Below are 20,606 nucleotides of genomic sequence, written 5' to 3' on the forward strand. Positions count from 1 at the left end.
AGAAAATGTAAAATTTGAGAGTTAGATATTAAGGATAAGCTTTTGTCAATTATCTTTTCATTAACTTTATTTAAAATTCCTATGATGCAAGTAATTATTTATCTTTAATTTTCAAAAGACTGTAGATTATGTGACCATAATGGAATTAAAAACAAAAGTAGAAAATATCTGAGAAATCCCTGAGTATTGGAAATTAAGCTATACACTTGAAAAATAGCATGTGGGTCAAAGAGAAAGCTATGTGAAATTAGAAAATATTTTGAATGAAATATGTTGAATTTGTAGCATACAGCTTAAGCAGTGCTTAGAGGAAAATGTATTATGTTAAATGCTTATGTTACAAAAAAACATTTTCAAGTTAATGATCTGAAGTTCCATATTAAACTAGAAAAAAAAAGAACAGATTAAACTGAAGTAGGTAAAATGAAGAAAATAAAGATAGAATCTCTAAGTAATAGTTTAAAACTGAAATCTGGGCCTTTGAAAGAGTCACTAAAACTAGTAAGAAAGAAAATATAGGTAAAAAAAAGTGATGATGCTACAAATTCACCCATGTACATTAAAAGGCTAATAAGCACTACTATGGATAACTTTTCTGCCAGTAAAGTTAACTTAATGATGGACAAATTATGTGAAAGACAGGAAGTACTAAATCTCAATCAAGGGAAATTAAATATTTATTTGAGAAACTGCATCTTATTAAAAATCCTCCAACAAAGAAAATGCCAAGTCTGTGTGGCTTCATGTGCAAATTATATGAAACATTAAAGGAAGAAATAGGCCGGCGCCCTGGCTTAACAGGCTAATCCTCCGCCTTGCGGCGCTGGCACACCAGGTTCTGGTCCCGGTTGGGGCGCCGGATTCTATCCCGGTTGCCCCTCTTCCAGGCCAGCTCTCTGCTGTGGCCCGGGAAGGCAGTGGGGGATGGCCCAGGTCCTTGGGCCCTGCACCCGCATGGGAGACCAGGATAGGCACCTGGCTCCTGGCTTCAGATCAGCACGATGCGCTGGCCGCAGTGGCCATTGGAGGGTGAACTAGCGGCAAAAAGGAAGACCTTTCTCTCTGTCTTCACTATCCACTCTGCCTGTCAAAAAAAAAAAAAAAAAAAAAAGGAAGAAATAATACCAATTTTGCATAAGCTTTTCTGGAAAATGGACTTTGAGGGATCATATTCCCACTTATTATGAGAGCTGAGTATTGAGTATAAGGCTTGTAAGCCAGTATATATAATGAACATAGATACAAATAATAGCAAGCAAACCAGCAATATGTCAAAATAATACTTCATGACCAAATAGTGTATACATCCGAGGAGGGTAAGGTTGGTTTAATATTTTGAATTTTTTTATCAACACACTCAAGAAAAAAATTATTTTGTAATTTCAACTGCTGCAAATAAAGAACTTTACAAAATTCAATATTTATTGACAAAATAATTCTCAGCAAATTGGGAATTTGAAAGAACTTCCTTAAACTGAAAAGGGACATTTATAAAGAACATATCAACATTATATTTAATAATAACACTAAATGTTTTGCTCCAAAGATTGAGAACATGTTGTCTGCTCTCATCATTCTTAGCATAGTAGTGGAGGCAAGTTAAAATTTTAAATGGATGCTAGTCAGGCAAGTTAAAATTTTAAAAAGACAAAGACTAGAAAGAAAGAAAACATCTTTTCTAGCAGATGGCATGATTGTGTATATACAAAATATGGAGTGTACAAAAATTGTTAGAACTACTTAAGGAGTTTAGTAAGGCCTTCTTTTTTTTTTTTTTTTTTTTTTTTAATTTGACAGGCAGAGATATAGATAGAGGGAAGGTCAGAGAGAAAGGTCTTCCTTCCGTTGATTCACTCCCCAAATGGCTGCTACGACCAGTGCTGCACCGATGCGAAGCCAGAAGCCAAGTGCTTCTTCCTGTTCTCCCATGTGGGTGCAGGGGCCCAAGCACTTGGGCCATCCTCCACTGCCCTCCTGGGCCACAGCAGAGAGCTGGACTGGAAGAGGAGCAACCGGGATTAGAACCTGACGCCCACATGGGATGCTGGCGCCGCAGGCGGAGGATTAACTAAATGAGCCACTGTGCCTGCCTAAGGCCTCATTTCTAATGGAAAGGAACATTTGGAAAGTGGAATTTTTAAAAAGTATGCATAACAACAGCACCAAAAATGAAATACTTTGAGGTAAATCTAATAAAGTATGAATATGGATGATCTGCTGAAAGCTTTTAAAATTCATGAGAGAAATCAAAGATGACCTTAATTAATGAAAACATATAGTGTGTGCATGAATTGAAAAAGGTCAGTACCCTTGCACCCCTTAAATGACCTGTACATTCAACATAATCCCTTTCAAAATCCTATCAGACTTTTTGTTGTTGAGATTGATAGAACCAAAGCAGTTTTTTTTTTTTTTAATAAAGATTTATTTATTTATTTGCGAGGCAGAGTTACAGAAAAGGGGGAGGGAGGAGAGAAAAAGAGAGCTTCCATCTGTTGGTTCAGTCTGAAGCCAGGAGGCCAGGAGCTTCTTCTGGGTCCCTGATGTGGGTGCTGGGGCCCAAGCATTTGGACCTTCTTCCGCTGGTTTCCCAGGTGTGTTAGCAAGGAGTTGGATCAGAAGTGGAGCAGCTGGACTTGAACCAATGCCCACAGGGGACACTGGCCCCAAGTAAAAAACAATCTTGAAAAACAAGAACTTGATTGAAGGGTTTCAAGATGTATTCTAAAGCTTTACTCAAAACAGTGTGGTACTGAGGAAAAGATTAGCATTCATTAACAGATTAAAATATAGAAAATGAAGATCCGTATGCAGTGGTAACATGGTAAACTGAATTTTGACTATAGTGCCAATACAGTTCAATTGACAAAATGCAGTCTTAACAAATGGTGGAGAAACATTTAAGTATTCTTTTACAAAATGCATCTTGAACCCAAACTTTGTATTGTATGCAAAAATTAACCTGAAGTGAATCATAAAACTGTAATCTATATTGAAAAGTTGAAACAATAAATCTTTTAGAATAGAACATTGGAGAAAATCTTTGTGATTTTGGATTATGTATAGACATTTTTATAGGACATAAAAATATAAACAAAAGATAATTTGAACTTTGTCTAAGTTTAAAACTTTTGTTAAGAATAAATACTGAAAAATTTTCAAATGAAAATACCGGCAAGTTAATCCTGTGTATCTTAAAACAGTACAAGTTGTTATGAAAGTTCTCTTGGAATTTTTGCTGGAAATAATCAGAATGATTGGGTGATTTTTGGTTTTTTTTGTAAAGCCAAAAAAATCTTCTTCAGTGCCCCCTTAATTGTTTACTAAAATCACAACAGAAAACTATATGGTCTTTTTTTTTTTTTTAAGGTGAATGATGATAGAGAGGTATAGACTAAGCAATAAAATAAAATCCCCTCATTAATACCATTGTATGTTTTCCATTGTGAATGATTTGGGTTTATCCAAACAGAATGAGAAAGGTAAATACAGTGAGGTCTGTAGAATAGATCTGCTTTATTTTTAAGTTAGCTGTTTATCTATGTAGAGTTTATTCTATTGATGGTCATAGGGGTTATTTATCATTTTTCTGTTATGTACAAATATTTTGGACTAAATTTCTAGAAATTTAAAGTATTGTTTTAGATACTACCAAAATTTCCTCCAAAACTTGAGATACTGTCAGTGGGTGAAAATGATACTTCATTTTAATATTAATCTAATTTCCCTGCAAAGTTGAACATATGTATTGGCCATTTGTATTTCTCCTCATGAGATTTTGACCATTGTGGTGTTTTTCTTTTTCTTACTGGACTTTTAAATTTTCCTTATAATTCTCTTTGAAGTATATACATTTTGTTTTGTAATATTTTCTCCTAGTGTGTCAGTTTTATTTCATAGCATCCTTGGGTTTTTTTTTACACTGTTAAAATCTATCAATCTTTCTTTCCTAGCTTTTAGGTTTTGTGTCTTTCAAAAAAGCCTTCTTGTTTAAAGTATTATGGCAATTTAGTTTATTCTGTTCTGCTACTAAATTTTATTTATATTTCTAGTAGTTTTTAATTCATCTGGAAATTTTTTGTTATTCTATAGTAAGGACTTTTTTTCTAGTTTCATTGCCATTTTTCCAAAATAATTCGTTCAACAGTATGTCTCCCCTACCCCATTGATTGGAAGTACAATCCTTATCCGATTTTTTAGTCCCGTATATAGAAATATATGTATATATATGTATGTATGTATGTATATATATATATATTTTTGAATCAGTATTCCACTGTTTTAGTTATTGTCATTTTATATTATATTTGACATCTGGTAGTGCATCTCTCCCTGTTGTCTTTTCAAAAAATTTTTTGGCAATTCTGTGTATTTTCTCTTCCAGATGAACTTTAGAGTCAACATGTCAAGTTCCATTAAAAATCCCTTTGGGATTTTGATTGGAAGTGCATTGAATTTACAGATTAATTTGGGGAGAATTGACATCTTTACACTATTGAATCTTCCCATCCAGGAACATGGTATGCCTCTCCATTTCTTCAGGTGTTCTTTTTATGTCCTTTAGTAAAGTTTAATAGTTTTTTTCATGTAGGTCTTACACTTTTCTTGTTAGGTATATTCCTAGGTTTTTCTTAGTTTTTGCTGTTGCTGTGAATTACATCTTCCATTTTATTTTTTAATGAGTTGTTTCTGGTATTCAGGAAGGTTATTGACTTTTGTAAGTTGATCTTGTCATTGATTTAGTTTTTAGTTTATTTTCTTGGAGTTTTCTAGAGGGATGATTATGTTTTTTACAAATGATGGCATTTTATCGTTTCCTTTTTTGGTATTTACACCTCTAAAGGTTTTTTGGGGGGGTTTAGTTTGCTTTGTTCTGGTCTTACTGCATTAATTAAGTTTCCAGAACTGTTCACTGCTAGTTCTGATTTTGGCATCTTGTTCCTGATTTAATTACATGGTAATTAATTACATGGTAATGGGTATTATATCTAATCATGTACTTTTGTTGGTAAGAAACATATTTTTCACCTCTTATTTAAATATGGTGAATTACACTAACATGTTTACTAATGCTGGTGATAATATGTTTTATTTTCAATTTTCAACAAATATTTATTTGGATATTGCATTGTGCCAAGAACCTTGCCACATATTGTTAATAACATAGTTGTCATTGTAACATAGTTACTTAGATAGGTCTGAAGGGTTCTTTAATGGAGAAAGAAGATACTAAGAAAATATCCAAGAATACGATAATTCCTGGTTATAATAGTACTATGGAGAAAATAAAGAGGGTGGCTGGGATGGCAGGAAGATGAAGAAAGAACCTCCTTCGATAATATCATTTGAAAACATTCGGTATAAACTAAGACCCAAAGAAAGAAAGCATTGAGCAAAGCATTACAATCAGAGGAAAAATCACTGTTTACATGTACAATTAATTCTGCTCCTTATTGTTTCCTTTTATTCCCTTACTTGCAGTTGTTGTATGATATTCTATTATACTGCTTCTTGAATTTAATTTGTTAATGATTTGCTTTATTTACATATTTTCTTATTCATGTTTGGTTTTATTTATAGGGTGGTTTATGGTTTCTATTAAATGAGACTTTTATTTTCTGGGCTTTGAAAATAAATAATGCTGTGTTCTTAAATATCATCTTCCTTAATAGAAATTACATCTAAATCCATTTGAGTTTAGTAGTGTTTTGAAAGTTAGATCTCTGCCTACCTTTAAGATTTCTTAAGTGGGCATAATCTATTGAGGTGTCCTATGTTTTCTTGAGTTAATTTTGTTAACTCTTTTTTCTATAAAACTAGCCATTTTGTTTAGACTTTTACATTTACTGATTTATAGTTGTACTTAGTTTTATAATTTTAATAACTTCTTGTATAGATAGAATCCTCTTTCTCTTAATTTCTATAATATTTACCAAAGGATTGTATCTTTTTGCTAGACTTACCCAAGGAACAGTTTTTGATTGTATTACATTAAGCGTGCATGTTTTCTCAGTTTCTCCATTTATATTTTTATTATTGATTTTATTGGTATTTTATTTTAGTATTTTATTTTTAAATCCATTTATTTGTTTTAAATATCTATTGGATTTTAATGAATTTAAAGCTCTAAATTTTTCTTTGTGGACTGCAGTGGCCAAATTACGAAGGAAATGATGTGCTCAAAATTTTATTTCTATTTTCTGTGTATTCTGAGAGTTAATTAAATTTTAAGTCTTTTAAAATTATCAAGTAGATGATCATCCTTTTATTGTTCATTTTTAATTGCTTTTAGCGTTACTTGTTAAGAATGTAATCTTGTATAAATCCTTTTGTTATGGTAGGAGCTTTTTATTTATTTATTTTTAAGATTCATTTGAGAGTCAGAGTTAGAGAGAGAGAGAGGTTTTCCATCTGCTGGTTCACTCCCCAAATGGCTGCAATGGCTGAGGCTGGAGCAATCTAAAGCCAGGAGCCAGGAGCTTCTACCTTGTCTCCCAGGTGGGAGAAGGGGCCCAGCACTTTAGCCACCTTTCACTGCATTCCCAGGCCACCAGCAGGGAGCTGGACTGAAAAAGTAGAGCAGCTGGGACTTGAAGTTCCATCCATATTGGATGCCCACATGGCAGGCAAAGGGTTACCCTGCCATACCACAGCTCCCACCCCAGTACAAATCCTTTTTAAAATCTGTTGAGGTTTTCTCTTTGTGATTAAGATATAGTCAGATCTTTGGTTGAAATTACAGACTGTAATCTCCTTATTATATGTTAAATTTGCATTTTACTATAAAATATAAGTATTACAGTTAATTCTATTTCTGATTCCTTTATTATCCTTGCTTAATCTACTTGCTTTACCTTTTCTGACATAGATATATAGAAAGCTTCTGACTAAATTATGGATTTTCCAGTTTCGTATTCAGTGAATAAGTTCATGGACACCTGGAAATTGAAAATAAATTTATTTTGATATAATAATTTTTGAAATTGCAGCAGGTTTTTTTGTAATACACATTTTCTATTTTTTGGAAATTCTATTTTTAGAAATTTTTACTTTATTTCCATATTATATTAAATGAGTAAGTGACAGTATTACATACTTGGTGTGTGTTTTTTTTTTTTTAAATGCCATTTTTTGCTACTTAATATATTTGCCTTGAATTTTTTGGGAGCTCATGTTAATAATGGTACCCTTTAGTGGGATTACATTTTATCCCTCTTTTTTCAACTTTAATGACTAGAAAGTTAAGATATCTGTGTTATAATAACATTTAGTTGAGGTTTTTATTTTTTAAGCTAATCTCTGCGTCTTTTTTTGTTATTGTTGTTAGAGAGTTGTTCCACTTTTTTCAAGTTGTTAACTTGGCCTTTTAGTCTTTTTCTTAACATTGAAAGTTAATATTAAATTTAAAAATTTTATTTTTTGTTAGGAATCCTCCATTTGTTTCTTGTCTTTAACTGAATTTACTGAGTTTTGTTTTTGTTTTTGTTTTTGTTTTTTTCTTCATTTCTGGTTTGGTAACTCTATGTTATTCCTGTTATTCTATAGGTATTGTAACCAATTGTTTTTTTCTTTTGGATATTTCATTTCACTCATGGCTTTCATTTTTTTTTTAAAGATGTATTTATTTATTTGAAAGGCAGAGTTACATAGAAGCAGAGAGAGATAGAGAAAGGTCTTCCATCTGCTGGTTCACTCTCCAGATGGCTGCAACGGCCAGAGCTGGGCTGATCCGAAGCCAGAAGCTTCTTCCAAGTCTCCCACGTGGGTGCAGGGGCATAAGGACTTGGGCCATCTTCTGCTGCTTTCCCAGGCTCTAGCAGAGAGCTGGGTAAGAAGTGGAGTAACTGGGACTGGAACCGGTGCCCATACGGGATGTTGAGGCTGCAGCTTTTCATATTTTTCTTGACAAAGATTTATTTATTTGAAAGAGTTGAGCTGGGGGGAAGGGGTGAGAACGTGACCATGAATCTTCCTTCTGCCAGTTCACTCCCTAGACAGCTGCAACCATCAGTGCTGATCCAAGCTGAAGCCAGGAGCCAGGGGCTTCAGCTGGATCTTCCACATGGATGGTAGGGGCCCAAATACTTGGGCCATCTTCTGTGGCTTTTCCCAGGCCATTTGCAGGGAGCTGGATAGGAAGTTGAGCTGCCAGGACATAAACCAGCACCTATATAGGATGCTGACATAGCAGACTATGGCATTACCCACTGTGCCACAGCGCCGGACCCTGGTTTCATTTCTAAATGCTCGATCTACTGATTCCAAGGTTGCCCCTTTTTGGATTTTTCTTTTTTGAAGGAATACTTTTTGTAAATTCAGAAAATGTTTGGTTTTTAAATTTAAAAGTCCTCACATACATAAAAAAGTACTATTTATTCTGTAATTAAGAATTTTATTTTGAAAAAACTGTTTCAGAAATTTTAATTGCATATTATCTTGGCTGTTAGAAATCAGTCTGATTTTTTGTTCACTTAATAGATACCTTCACCATCACCCTTGAATCTTTCTAGATTTCATGTTATTAAAATTCTGAAATTTCACCAAGTTTATGATTACATATTTTGTGAAATGTAAGTGTAGATGTATGTCTTTCTGTATTTGTGTTTTAAAACCATCTCATATGAATCATTATGTTCTGAAGCTTTCTCTGTGGTAAATGATGAATAATAATAATACCAGAAACAGGCTCAATTATAACTAAATTGCATACTACTACTGAATCCTACTGTTGATGTAGAGTTTCGGGAGAATTTTTTAAATACTCCATATCTTTAATTCTGTTAAAGAAAAATAGGCCAATAAACTGTAAATTTAGGAATTTCATAAGATTTTTGTCTTTCAGTAATCATGAATTTCCACTTTATAAAGCTTAGCACTATTGAAAAATTTCATGTTGAATTCTTATGTTAATTTTATACAGATTTGTTGTAGGCAGATTAGCATTTTGAAGTGTGAAAATGGAAGTAATACTACACAATATTTTGTGTAAGTTCTGTGGAGCAAGGTTGTGTTAGCCTTACATAACTAATTGTTAGCACATTCCTAGATCATAGTAGGTACTTGACTGATACCTGTTGGATGTATAGATGGGTATGGAATTGTAGGAATAAATCAGTGCTTTTTAAAAAAATAAATGCACTTTTTTGGTTCACTTTAGTTTTATTTACTTTAATCTCAATACAATAGTGAATCATACTGTTCATTGATGCTCTTTTTATAAGACTTTTGAGTTTTTATTTCATCTTTGAGAAAACTTCAATCTAGATGAGTACCCAGTGACTTTACTGAAGTTTACGTTTAGATATATAAAAAATTATTCAAGTTACATAAATTTGGAATAATTTACTTTTCTCTAACAATTATAGTTTTTATATGTTTGCTCTTATTTAAGACTATAAAAATAGAAAGCAAAGGAATAGCTGTTAGATGTCAGAGCTGTGTGCAAAAGAGAATGAATTATGATGACTGGCTGATTATGACTATTGTGTATTAGACATCATGTGAACTTTTTGGAACTTATTCCTTCACTGTCATAAAATTATCACAGATTCAAGTTAGTTTTTCTAAGTTTTGTATCTACTTTTTATATGTAGTCTTTTAGTGTTTTATTCAAAGGATTTTCATAATGATAAGTAATAGCATGAATAAAAACTGTTATTTTCTTAAATTATGTTTATATTGACCATGATTTGGAATATTACCAAATGACATCTGAGTTAAGTAATTCAGTGCAACCTGAAATCCAATTGTTTCTAATGAGCTTTTGTTTGTTTTTATTCAAGAGGCAAGGGCAAAGAGAAGGAGCTCCCATCTATTGGTTCACTCCCACAAATGCCTGCAATGGCTGGGGTAGGGCCAGGCCAAAGCCAGGACCTGAGAATTCAGTCCATATTTTGCACGTGGATTGCAGAAACACGCTACTTGAGCCATCACTTGATGTCTCTGAGGGTGTATATTAACAGGAAGCTGTAATAAGGAGCAAGACCAGGACCCAGAGCACTTTGACAGTGGGTACTGGCATCCTAATCAGCGTAATAACTGCTAGCCTAAAACATTCACCATGGGCTTTTATTTTATTTTATTTTTTAAAGATTTATTTACTTACTTGAGAGGCAGAGAGAGAGAAGTCTTCCATCTGCTGGTTCATTCCCTGAATGGCTGCAACAGCCAGAACTGAGCAGATCCAAAGCCAGGAGCCAGGAATTTCTTCCAGATCTCCCACACAGGTGCAGAGGCCCAGGTGCTTGGGCCATCCTCCACTGCTTTTCCAGGCAATAGCAGAGAACTGGATTGGAACGTTGAGCGGCTGGGACTGGAACCGGAGCCCATATGGGATGCCGGCACCTCAGGCAGAGGCCTAGCCCACCACACCACAGTACTGGTCCCCCGCTTATTATTTTTTGTAGCTGAAATAGTATTATGGAGTTATGGATCTGTCTGTAAACCCATTTTATATCATTGAAATGATGAAATTGATCATAAGAGTTAAATATTGGTTCTTACTAACATTGAGAAAAAATATACAAACTTCATTATAAGCACTTTTTGGAGAACTTTTTTTTTGCATTTACTGGATTTTTTTAAGAGGCCTTAAATTTTTAAGTACGGCAGACTTTGAAGATACTTCTTTTTCTGGAGCAAGTTAGGAATTCTGAGTTGTTCTAAAAGCACTTGTAACTCAATATAGATTGAGATTACCTTTCTGGAAATAAGATTATCAATTTAAAGTTAAGATTACTTGCTTGAAATTCAATGATAAATGGGCAAAATAGTTTTCAGAATAGCAAAAACTATAATGAATTGGTGTTTGGGTGAGAGGGGAACAGAGATAATTGAACACCAACAAGTGCATGCAATTGGGTTGCCAGCATTCTAAATTTATTTTTTTTTTTAATTTTATTTAATTGAAAGAGAAGGAGTCAGACAGAAAAAATCTACTGAATCACTTCCCAAATGCCCACAATAGCTGGGACTAGGCCAAGCCAAAGCCAGAAATGGGGAACTCAATCTGGGTCTCCCAGGTGGATTGCAAGGACCCAAGTATTTTAGTCATCATCTGCTGCCTCCTAGTACACATTGGGAGTGGTCTCACGCACTCCAATGTGGGATGTGTGGGTGTCCCAAGAAGCTTGGTGTGCCAAACACATTCTCACTGCAACTCCTACCCTCAAGCTTCCTAATTTTATAAAAGTATCTTTAATCTCGGAGATTGCTTTCTTCCCTCACATAATCTTGTATTTAAGATAGTAAGTGCATTCCTAATTAGTTTGTCTCTGGTGTCATTTCTATCCAAAACCATCTTTCATGTGATCTTCAGTTACCTTTCTAAAATTGTGATTATTTGCCACAAGTCTTTCAGTAGGGCTTATAATATAAAATCTGAATTATTCGGTATAGCAGTATTGAAAGGTATTCCTAAACCATCATTCCTTTTACCACCATCATTCAGAATTTTTTTCTCCTTTCTCTGCATACTGTTTTAGTATCTAGTTAGTGGTTTTTTCCAACTTGTTTGATGGATGTTTGCATATAATTTTTCCTCTATATTAACATTTATTAAAAACGTTGTTAACCAAATGATTATTGTATTTCTATTATCCAATGACTAGCCTCTTGCTTTTGCACAGAGTATGTAGTTGATGGTAGATAATTTCTTCAAACAGAATGTGTATCTGTAATGTCTAGGTAGTCAAAATGTAGTTTTCTTATCCTTTGTAATAAATCCATTTTTAAACTACAAAATGGACTGTTCTTTACTAATATGGCCATATTAGTAAATATTTTGAGAGGAGTTAGCTTGAAATATAATGTTCATAGTTGGTCCAATTAATCATGCATATACAAATTTCCATGTGACTTTCCCTTTTGAAATGTAGAAGGATTGGGAATACTATTAATGGAATAAAAAAATTCATTCAGCCCTGACCATTGTTAGAAGATCTTGTTCATTGTAAATGTTTGTATTAAGTTAGATTTACTTTGAGGAAAAAGTGAAAGGGTGTTTATTTACTTTAGAAATCTAAATAGTATTACTATTAAATATAGGTTTTTTTTTTTCCCATAAAAACATCCCCTGTGGTGGTGAAACATCACCTTTAGTCTTTCAAAATTAAAGATTTAAATGCACCAAAGCATAATATAAAGAAGTCTCTATATTTCTTTCTCTCAAATTTAGCATTATTATTAACTACACAGATTTGTTTGCCTCAATTACTAGTACTAATTCCTAGACTATTACTACAAGATATAATGTGCATGCCTAAAAGATAAAGACATTTTTCTTAGTGCATACATTTAGGTTTATTCACTTGCTTCAAAAATGTTTTTTCAGTTGATTATTCGAATCAACATTTAAATAAGATCTGTATTATTTTGCTGGTTATGTTTCTCTAGTCTCTTTAGAATATTTATTTGCTACTATTCTACTTGATTGAAAAAAGCAATCAGTTGCACTGTACAATGTTCCGATATGTAGATTGCCTATTTGCTTTTTAAGAAAAAAAAAAAAAAAGATTTATTTATTTATTTGAAAGAGTCTTCCATAGCAGAGAGCTAGATCGGAAGAGGAGCAGCCAGGACTCGAACTATGTAATGCCAGTACTCCAAGCAGCTGCTTTACTGGCTATACCACACTGCCAGCCCTTGTTTGTTTGTTCGTTTGTTTTAATTAAAAAAATTATTTGAGAGGCAAAGAGAGTGCTCCCATCCTCTGAGTTCATTCCCCCAATGCCTCAGTAGTTGTGGATGGGCCAGGCCAAAGGCAGCAGCTTGGAACTCAGTCCAGGTCTCCCACAAGTACCTAATTACTTGGGTCATCATCATTGCATCCCGGAGTCTGCATTAGCAGCAGGGAGTTGAAATCAGGAACCAGGGGTGCTGATATGGACACTCTGATAGGGGTTGCCAGTGCCTTTATCTTCAGGCTAAATATGTGCTCCCCTTTGCCTCTGTTGAGCTCAATGGTTCTCAACCTCCTCTGTGTCCCCTTCCTCTCCCCCACCAAGGTTTCTTTGGTGGTTATTTTTTCTTTTCTCTTCCCAGGGAACGTCTGCCAGTGTTTGGAAATATTTTGATTGTCACACCTACGGGGGGTTTTGCCACTGGCATCTAGTAAATGGAAGCCAGAGATGCTGCTAAATATTCTAAAATGTATAGGACAACCCTCAGCAACAGAGAATTATCTAAAATGTCAGTAGTGTCTGTGTTGACAAACACTGATTTATCTTATTTTTGTATGTGCCATATTTTTTTTGTAAATTGGCCATTTTTTTTAAAGATTTATTTATTTATTTGAAAGTCAGAGTTACACAGAGAGAGGAGAGGCAGAGAGAGAGATGTTCCATTTGCTGGTTCACTCCCCAGTTGGCCACAATGGCCGGAGCTGCGCCAATGCGAAGCCCAGAGTCAGGAGCTTCTTCCAGGTCTCTCACACGGGTGCAGGGGCCCAAGGACTTGGGCCATCGTCTACTGCCTTCCCAGGCCATAGCAGAGAGCTGGATCAGAAGTGGAGCAGCCAGGTCTCAAACCGGCATGCATATGAGATGCTGGCGCTTCAGGCCAGGGCGTTAACCCACTGCACCACAGCACCGGCCCCTGGGTATTGTTTCTAAAAGCTATATTTGTGTTTCATAAATCAGTGAAGATAGCATTCTGCCACTACTTCTACCAAATGTAAGATTTTTCTGTATCTCCTATAAGATAAAAATAAGATAAAGTAAAATTACGTTTACCCGTCTCTGAAAAGAGAGGCCAGCATTATTGCCTAGTAGGTTTCTGTCTACGGCGCCAGCATCCCATATGGGTGCCAGTTCCCAGTTGCTCCGCTTCCAAACCAGCTCTCTGCTGATGGCCTGGGAAACAGTGGAAGATGACCTAGGTGCTTGGGGCCCTGCACCTATGTGGGAGACCTGGAAGAAGCTCATGGCTTCAGATCAGCCTAGCTCCAGCTATTGTGGCCATTTTGGGAGTGAACCAGCAGATGGAAGACTCCTCTCTCGGTCTCGGTCTCCCTCTCTCTGTCTGTAACTCTGCCTTTTAAATAAATAAATAGATCTTAAAAAACAAAAAAGAATCTGAAAGGAAAGATCCCAAACTCAATCTGGTAAATTGAAACTTCTTTGAGGATTTTTTTTTTATTTACTCAGTTTGCGTCCTGACAGTATGTTAAAGATAGTTGCTGGTTGTTCATCAGCAAGCCAAACTTACATTAGTAAACAAATTTTCTGTTTTCATGAAGCTTACAAAGACAATGAATACATATAATCACATGTAATAAATTTATGAAACAAATAAGTGCCCAGAAATGGCTGGGGGACTTGGTTAAGTCAGACAGGTAGCAGCTGATGGCAATACTGGTACCTAGATCCTGATAGTGTCCTTGAAATTAGATACTGACTCATTGATCTTGAACTGGGTATGGCGGAAAAATACTAGTTACAATTCTTACTTATATCCTTCCCCACTTAAAATTTTTAAATGGTAGAGAACACGCATCTGCAGGTTAAAATTTCAGAAACTTGCAACATCTGGGGTTTGGCCATGGTCAACTCAATCAGATATCCCTCTTGAGTGACAGGAACCCAACCTCTTGGGGCATGGACTGCTGCCTCCTAGGGTGTGCATTAGCAGGAAGTTGGAATGAGATCGAGAGCTAGGGCTGGAGCTGAGACTTGAACCCAGGCACTCTGATTTGGGACCATAGGCTTCTTAACCACTATACCCCACTCCTTTTTAGAATTTCGTAGTCATTTTAAATTGCTGTTTTTAAGTTAACAAGTGTTGTATATTCTAAGAATAGTGGGACTGTAACAACCAACATGAGAAATTTTGTAAAGAAATTTGAAGTAATTAAGAGCAAATGTTTCTAAGTATCCTTCAATAAAGGATTAAAATACAACTTTTTTTAAAAGATTCATTTGTCTTTATTTGAAAGAGTTACAGAGAGAAATCTATCCACTGGTTCATTCCCCTGATGGCTGCAATGAACAGCACAGGTTCAGGCCAAAGCCAGGATCCAGGAGCTTCCCCTGGGCCTCCCACAAAGATAACAAAGGCCCAGATATCTGAGCCATATCCTGCTGCTTTTCCCAGGACTTTAGCAGAGAGCTGGATCAGAAATGGAGCAGCCTGGACACAAACTGGCACCCATATGGGATGCTGACATTGCAGGCTGTGACACCTACCCCAAAATGCAACTTTTAAAATCAGTTATGGCATAGAGGACTTTATGTCAGAAAAGTCACTTTTGATTGAAATTTAACAGTTTTTATGATCTAACTTATAACCTTCTGACTTCCCACAGTAAACCATCTGTTTTTTCATACAGAAGTGTTGTGTCTGCTTGCCAATGTAACATTCCTCCTTTCTTTCTCTTACATAAATTAGTTATGTCAGTTGAAATCTTTTCATATTATTCTTTATGTATGCGGTGTCTCCTTGGAATAGCTTCTCTATTCCTGTGGTATTGCAGTTATCCAAATACTGCTCTTTGAGGGCTTTTGTTGTGTACAACTTTAGTATACAAAATTTATTTAATTTTTCATGTCTTCATTTTACCTAAATGTATTTCCTTTGTTTAGTTTGTTTTACCATCTCCCATTAGATTGAAATGATTCTTGATTCATAAAAAGAAAATTTTATTGGGAAATACCCTATTCTTTAGACAGACTCATCTTTTGGACCATGTTTGAAGATAGGAAGGTTTTGTTTTGTTTTTTTTTTTACATATACAGTTTTGAATCATACCCTGTTTTGGCCAAATCAAGCCCAAAAATCTACTTTATAAAGTGTTATATTTTAATCTTCCTAAAGAATAATACCTTGCTTAATTAGCTTATAAAATTCTTGATTTTTCATGGCTTTGCTGCCTTTAAAAACAAAAGTTGTTGTATTTTTTCTTTTCTCCTTGACATTTTAAAGGTTCTTTTGATTGTTTCCACTCATACTGTGAAATTTCATGAACATCTTCAAATATTTGTGGAGACTGTTTTCAGAGTGTTATTTGTATTTGAAATTTCAGAAGTTTTGTTTAATATTAAATATGTGTCGATTAAATGTAGTTGTATTCCAGGTTACTAGATAGGTGGAACAATATAATTTCTGATGTTATGGAGTTAAGAATTTATTCCTGATCTATTGTTATTAGACAAAAGCATGATTACGTTCAAGGTTACTGATTTTTTTAAGAAAGATTTATTTATTTATCTGAAAGAAAGAGTGAAAGAGAGGCAGAGGGAGAGGGAGAGAGAGAGGTCTTCCATCTGCTGGTTTACTCCCCGAATGGCCACAACAGCCAGAGCTGGGCCTATCTGAAGCCAGGAGCCAGGAGCTTCTTCCATGTGAGTGCAGAGGCCTAAGAACTTAGACCATTTTCTGTTGCTTTCCCAGGCCATAATAGAGAGCTAGATAGGAAGTAAAACAGCTGGACCTGAACTAGCACCCATGTGGGATGCTGGCACTGTAGGCGGCAACTTTACTGGCATGCCAGCCGCTACTTTTTGTTTTTTAAGGCTTATTTATTTGAGAGTTAGAGTTAGAGTTAGAGTTAGAGTCAGAGAGAGAGAGAGAGAGAGAGAGAGAGAGGTCTTCCATCTGCTAGCTTACTCCCAAATGGCCGCAATGGCCGGAGTGCGACTGATCTAAGCCAGGACCCAGGAGATTCTTCTGGGTCTCCTACATGGGTGCAGGGGCCTAAGAACTTGGGCTGTCATCTGCTTTCCCAGGCACATTAATGGGGTGCCGGATTCAAAGTGGAGCAGTCAGGATTCGAACAGGCACCCATGTGGGATGCTGGCACTGAAGGTAGCAGCTTTACCTGCTGTGCTACAGTACCAGCCCTACTAATTAATTGGTTTAGATATTACGGTGTTAGATTTGTGAACAAAAAATCCTTATTTCATATTAGATAATGATTGGTATAGGTATATAGTAATTACCAATTTTTATCATTCAACAAAAAAGAATATATTTTATTGCTTGTTTGTAAGTAGCACTGAAATAAGGAACGATGAAACAAATCTTTTCCCTGTGTCTTCAAATTTTGTTAACCTTGATTCTTTACATTTCTTTTTCATTTAATCTGGCATATTTATTATCAGTGGTTCTCAACATATGGTCTGTGGACCTCTCAAGAGTCCCAGAGACCATTTAGGGTGTCCAGGAGGTCAGAACTATTTTCATCATGATATTAAAATGTTATTTTTTATTTTTCTTGTGATTTTGCAATAGTACAATAGTACTAGTATGGTGCAATAGTAGCTAATCTTTGGCCCTCAGTGAAGGGTATGGCACTAAACTGTACTTCTCTCACTATATTCTTCTTTGTCATACAGTTGCAGTTAAAACAATATGTAAAAAATAGTTTCATTTTAACAGTGTCATTAGTGAAGCAATAGAAATTGTTAACTTTATGAAGTCTTCATTTTTAAATGTGTGTCCTAATATTACTGTGACAAATTGAGAAGTACACAGAACACACTTCTGCATACAATATTATAGTGTTTGGAGGGAAAGCACATATGCTGTCTCTTCAAATACAAAGTAAATTAGCTACTTCTTTTCATAAAATGCCATTTTTGCTAGAAAGCACAATTAACAAACATGTTGGTTATCAAACTTTGGTACTTAGGAAGCATTCTTAAAAATGATTGAAGTGAGGCTGTCATTAAAGAAAATAATGACAGTTATTTGTCAATGTTAAAATCAAGCTTTTGACTGCAAATTGGGATTTTGGAGCTGTTATTTATCTAGTCTGGATAGTTTTTCAGTGCTTCTTGATGTCTGATTAAATCAGTGGTGATTTTGATTGTGTGGTTCTTTGATATTATGGTCTGATACAGTAAATACCAAGAATTAAAACCCTCTTGTGAAGCCCTAGGGACCTGAGTACTTTATAAGTAAATAAATCCTAAAAGCAAAATGTTTAAAACTGCTGGTTGTAGGTCCTCTGCCAATGGCAAGAGGTTTCATAGCCTAAGCATAAAGTTCATCAGATCCTCATAGCCAGATTAAGATTGGAAAGAGTGCAAATTATTTCAGTAAACAAAATTACATTGCAAATGAGTAATAATTTCTTAAATTCTTCTACAAACGTAATTTTCTTCTTCAGTTAAGCAGTGGGTTTAGATATCCTATTTATTTGGGGTTCCATTGTATTTATCATTAATAATTATGCTAAAATATATTTTTCTCTCCCCATCCTTTTTCCTCTGTTTATTTCTCTTCCCTGTTTCCCTTTCTCCTTTCATTCCTCCCTTTCTTCTTTTTTTGTATTTGTTTTCTAGGTGGAATCTTTCATTTTGGATCAGGATGATTTGGAAAATCCAATGCTGGAAACGGCTTCCAAGTTGCTTTTGTCAGGTACTGCTGATGGTGCAGACCTCAGGACAGTAGATCCAGAAACACAAGCTAGACTGGAAGCTTTGCTAGAAGCTGCAGGTATGTCTGTAAATTCTACATAGTCCTAAGTCTACCTTATTAGCCTAAATTGCACATTATAAAAGACCTTTGATATTTAGTATAACATTATTTATAAACGTTAATTCATTTTTTTCTGGGGAATTACATTGGGCATTTCATTAAAACGTATCTTAATTTTCACTATCAGTAAAATCTATTTACAATTGATTTTTACAGTTGAACTTTTTACAACTTTATAGATATTCATCATTTATAAATTTCATATTTCTGGACTTACATGCTAAAATTTGTTTGTAACCCTAACTTCAGTACTCACAGTGTTTCATGGGCATGCACTGTTAGAACAAGAAAAATTTGAGTCATTCTGTACTCAGTTGAAGTCAAACAAGGTGATATTTTGCCTTCTTGTTTCAGCCCTCATTTTATAAGCAAATGTCCTTTTGCAGTCTAATAGTTCCATGTTTTCCACATTTTTTGCGTTTTGGTTGGTGATTTCATTATTTAAAACATAAGCATAATGGTCATGTGTTCTTAGCAGTGTTCCTAAGCATTAGGAGGCTGTGATAATGCCTTACAAAGAAAATACTTGTGTTTGATAAGGTTTATTCAGATATCAAGTATAGTACAGTTAGCTGTTAATTCAGTGTTAATAAATCAGTTATGTGGGATCTTCTCATGGAAAATGCATATTATGAAAAACTATGGGTTTCAAAATATTTTTACATCAAAATAAATGTATCATTTCATTCAGTTTTTCCATGAACTTTCTGAAGTGCTCTTATGTACATTAAATAAGGTGTCTTTAAACTAATGAAAATGCTGTGGCCAGAGGCTTATAAGTAATCTACACCTGCATGGCTCATGGGAGCAGTGGTTCAGTATTCATTAATTCAGTGTTTGCAGGAATTTCACATAATACAACTACTATGAATAACAAGAATTGACTGTGTATAATTCCCCCTCACATTTTTGTTACAGACTGTCTTTTAAAACCTTGTAAAGTGAGTCATCACTACATTTTTTTGGTAAAGTGGATCATCATCATTATGTTGTCTCCATAAGAACAGTACTTTAATTAGGGATTATATATGTTTCCAAAGGTTTAGCACCATGTAGCTAGTATGCCTTATACATAAGGTGATAATAACTCTAAATCTCTATGTTCATTTACAAATATGTATTTTCTTAGGTTTTCTAAAATAGACAAATATACTATGAACATTAATTTTTATGGTTTAAGAACTCTGATGTTGGAGACGGTGCTATCACGTAGTAGGTTAAGCTTCCTTCTGCAGTGCCATACAGGTGCCAGTTCAATTCCCGGCTGCTCCACTTCCCATCCAGCTCCCTGTAATAACCTGGGAAAGCAGTGGAAAATGACCCAACTGCTTGGGCCTTAAGTCTCCTACATGGATGGTAGGGAGCCAACACCTGTGGCCTCCCAAGGAGTGCATTGGCACCAAACCAGAGTTGAAAGTAGAGCTGGGACTTTATCCCAGGCACTCTGATAAGGAGTGCATGTGTCCCAGTTAGGGTCTTATCTGTTATACCAAATGCCCACCCCTGTATACTTTCTTTTGGTTGTTGTTAGTGTCTAAGAAACTGGGTCATTTTTTTCCCACTTAAGAATGTTGACAGTTGTACCTCTGTGTGTTGGGTTTTCTATAAAGCAGAATTCAGATACAGATACTTGACCAGATTTAGCATTATTTTGTTTTTTACAAAAATAATCATTCATGGTGCCATATGTTTCCTTGTATATCGTGTAGTACTGTCTGATTACTTTATGATGTTGAGATTGAATAAGATTTAGGTATCCATTCCCTGTCTTGAGAAAGATGCCCCAGGCATGTCTCAAAATCCTTTCTTTTGACTTGGAATAGTATTCTAGTTTAAAATACCACTTCAGTCTTTGAAGTTGCTGCTCCATTGTCTTTTAATTTCTGGTGTTGAACTTGGGAAGTTTGTGTCATGCTTATTTATGATTTTCCAGTATGTTGATGCCACTTGTCCCTACTCCTCCTTTCTTAAAACTTTAGAATGTTTGGCATTTTAAAATTTCAGTATCATTTTGAATACTTTTGGTTGTCTTCACATTTAAGATTTTCTTCTGGTATCTGGTGATCACTAGGTTTTGTTTGTATCCAAAAGGTACAGTTATAGAAAGCTTAATTGGGAAGTCTACATAC

The 20,606-nt window shown here is 35.0% G+C and overlaps 1 protein-coding gene across 5 annotated transcripts in view; it reads left to right on the top strand.

The window, feature by feature from the left end:
- Window positions 1–20,606, top strand: part of ANKRD17 (ankyrin repeat domain 17) — a 181,625-nt gene that overhangs the window by 67,603 nt on the left and 93,416 nt on the right. For all 5 annotated transcript variants that reach the window (XM_062198699.1, XM_062198700.1, XM_062198703.1 and 2 more), the window contains exon 2: window positions 18,282–18,435. In XM_062198699.1, the coding sequence (XP_062054683.1) occupies window positions 18,282–18,435 (154 nt within the window). The remainder of the gene's footprint in view (window positions 1–18,281; window positions 18,436–20,606) is intronic.

Source organism: Lepus europaeus, chromosome 8, assembly GCF_033115175.1.
Source record: "Lepus europaeus isolate LE1 chromosome 8, mLepTim1.pri, whole genome shotgun sequence".
Lineage (NCBI taxonomy): Eukaryota > Metazoa > Chordata > Mammalia > Lagomorpha > Leporidae > Lepus > Lepus europaeus.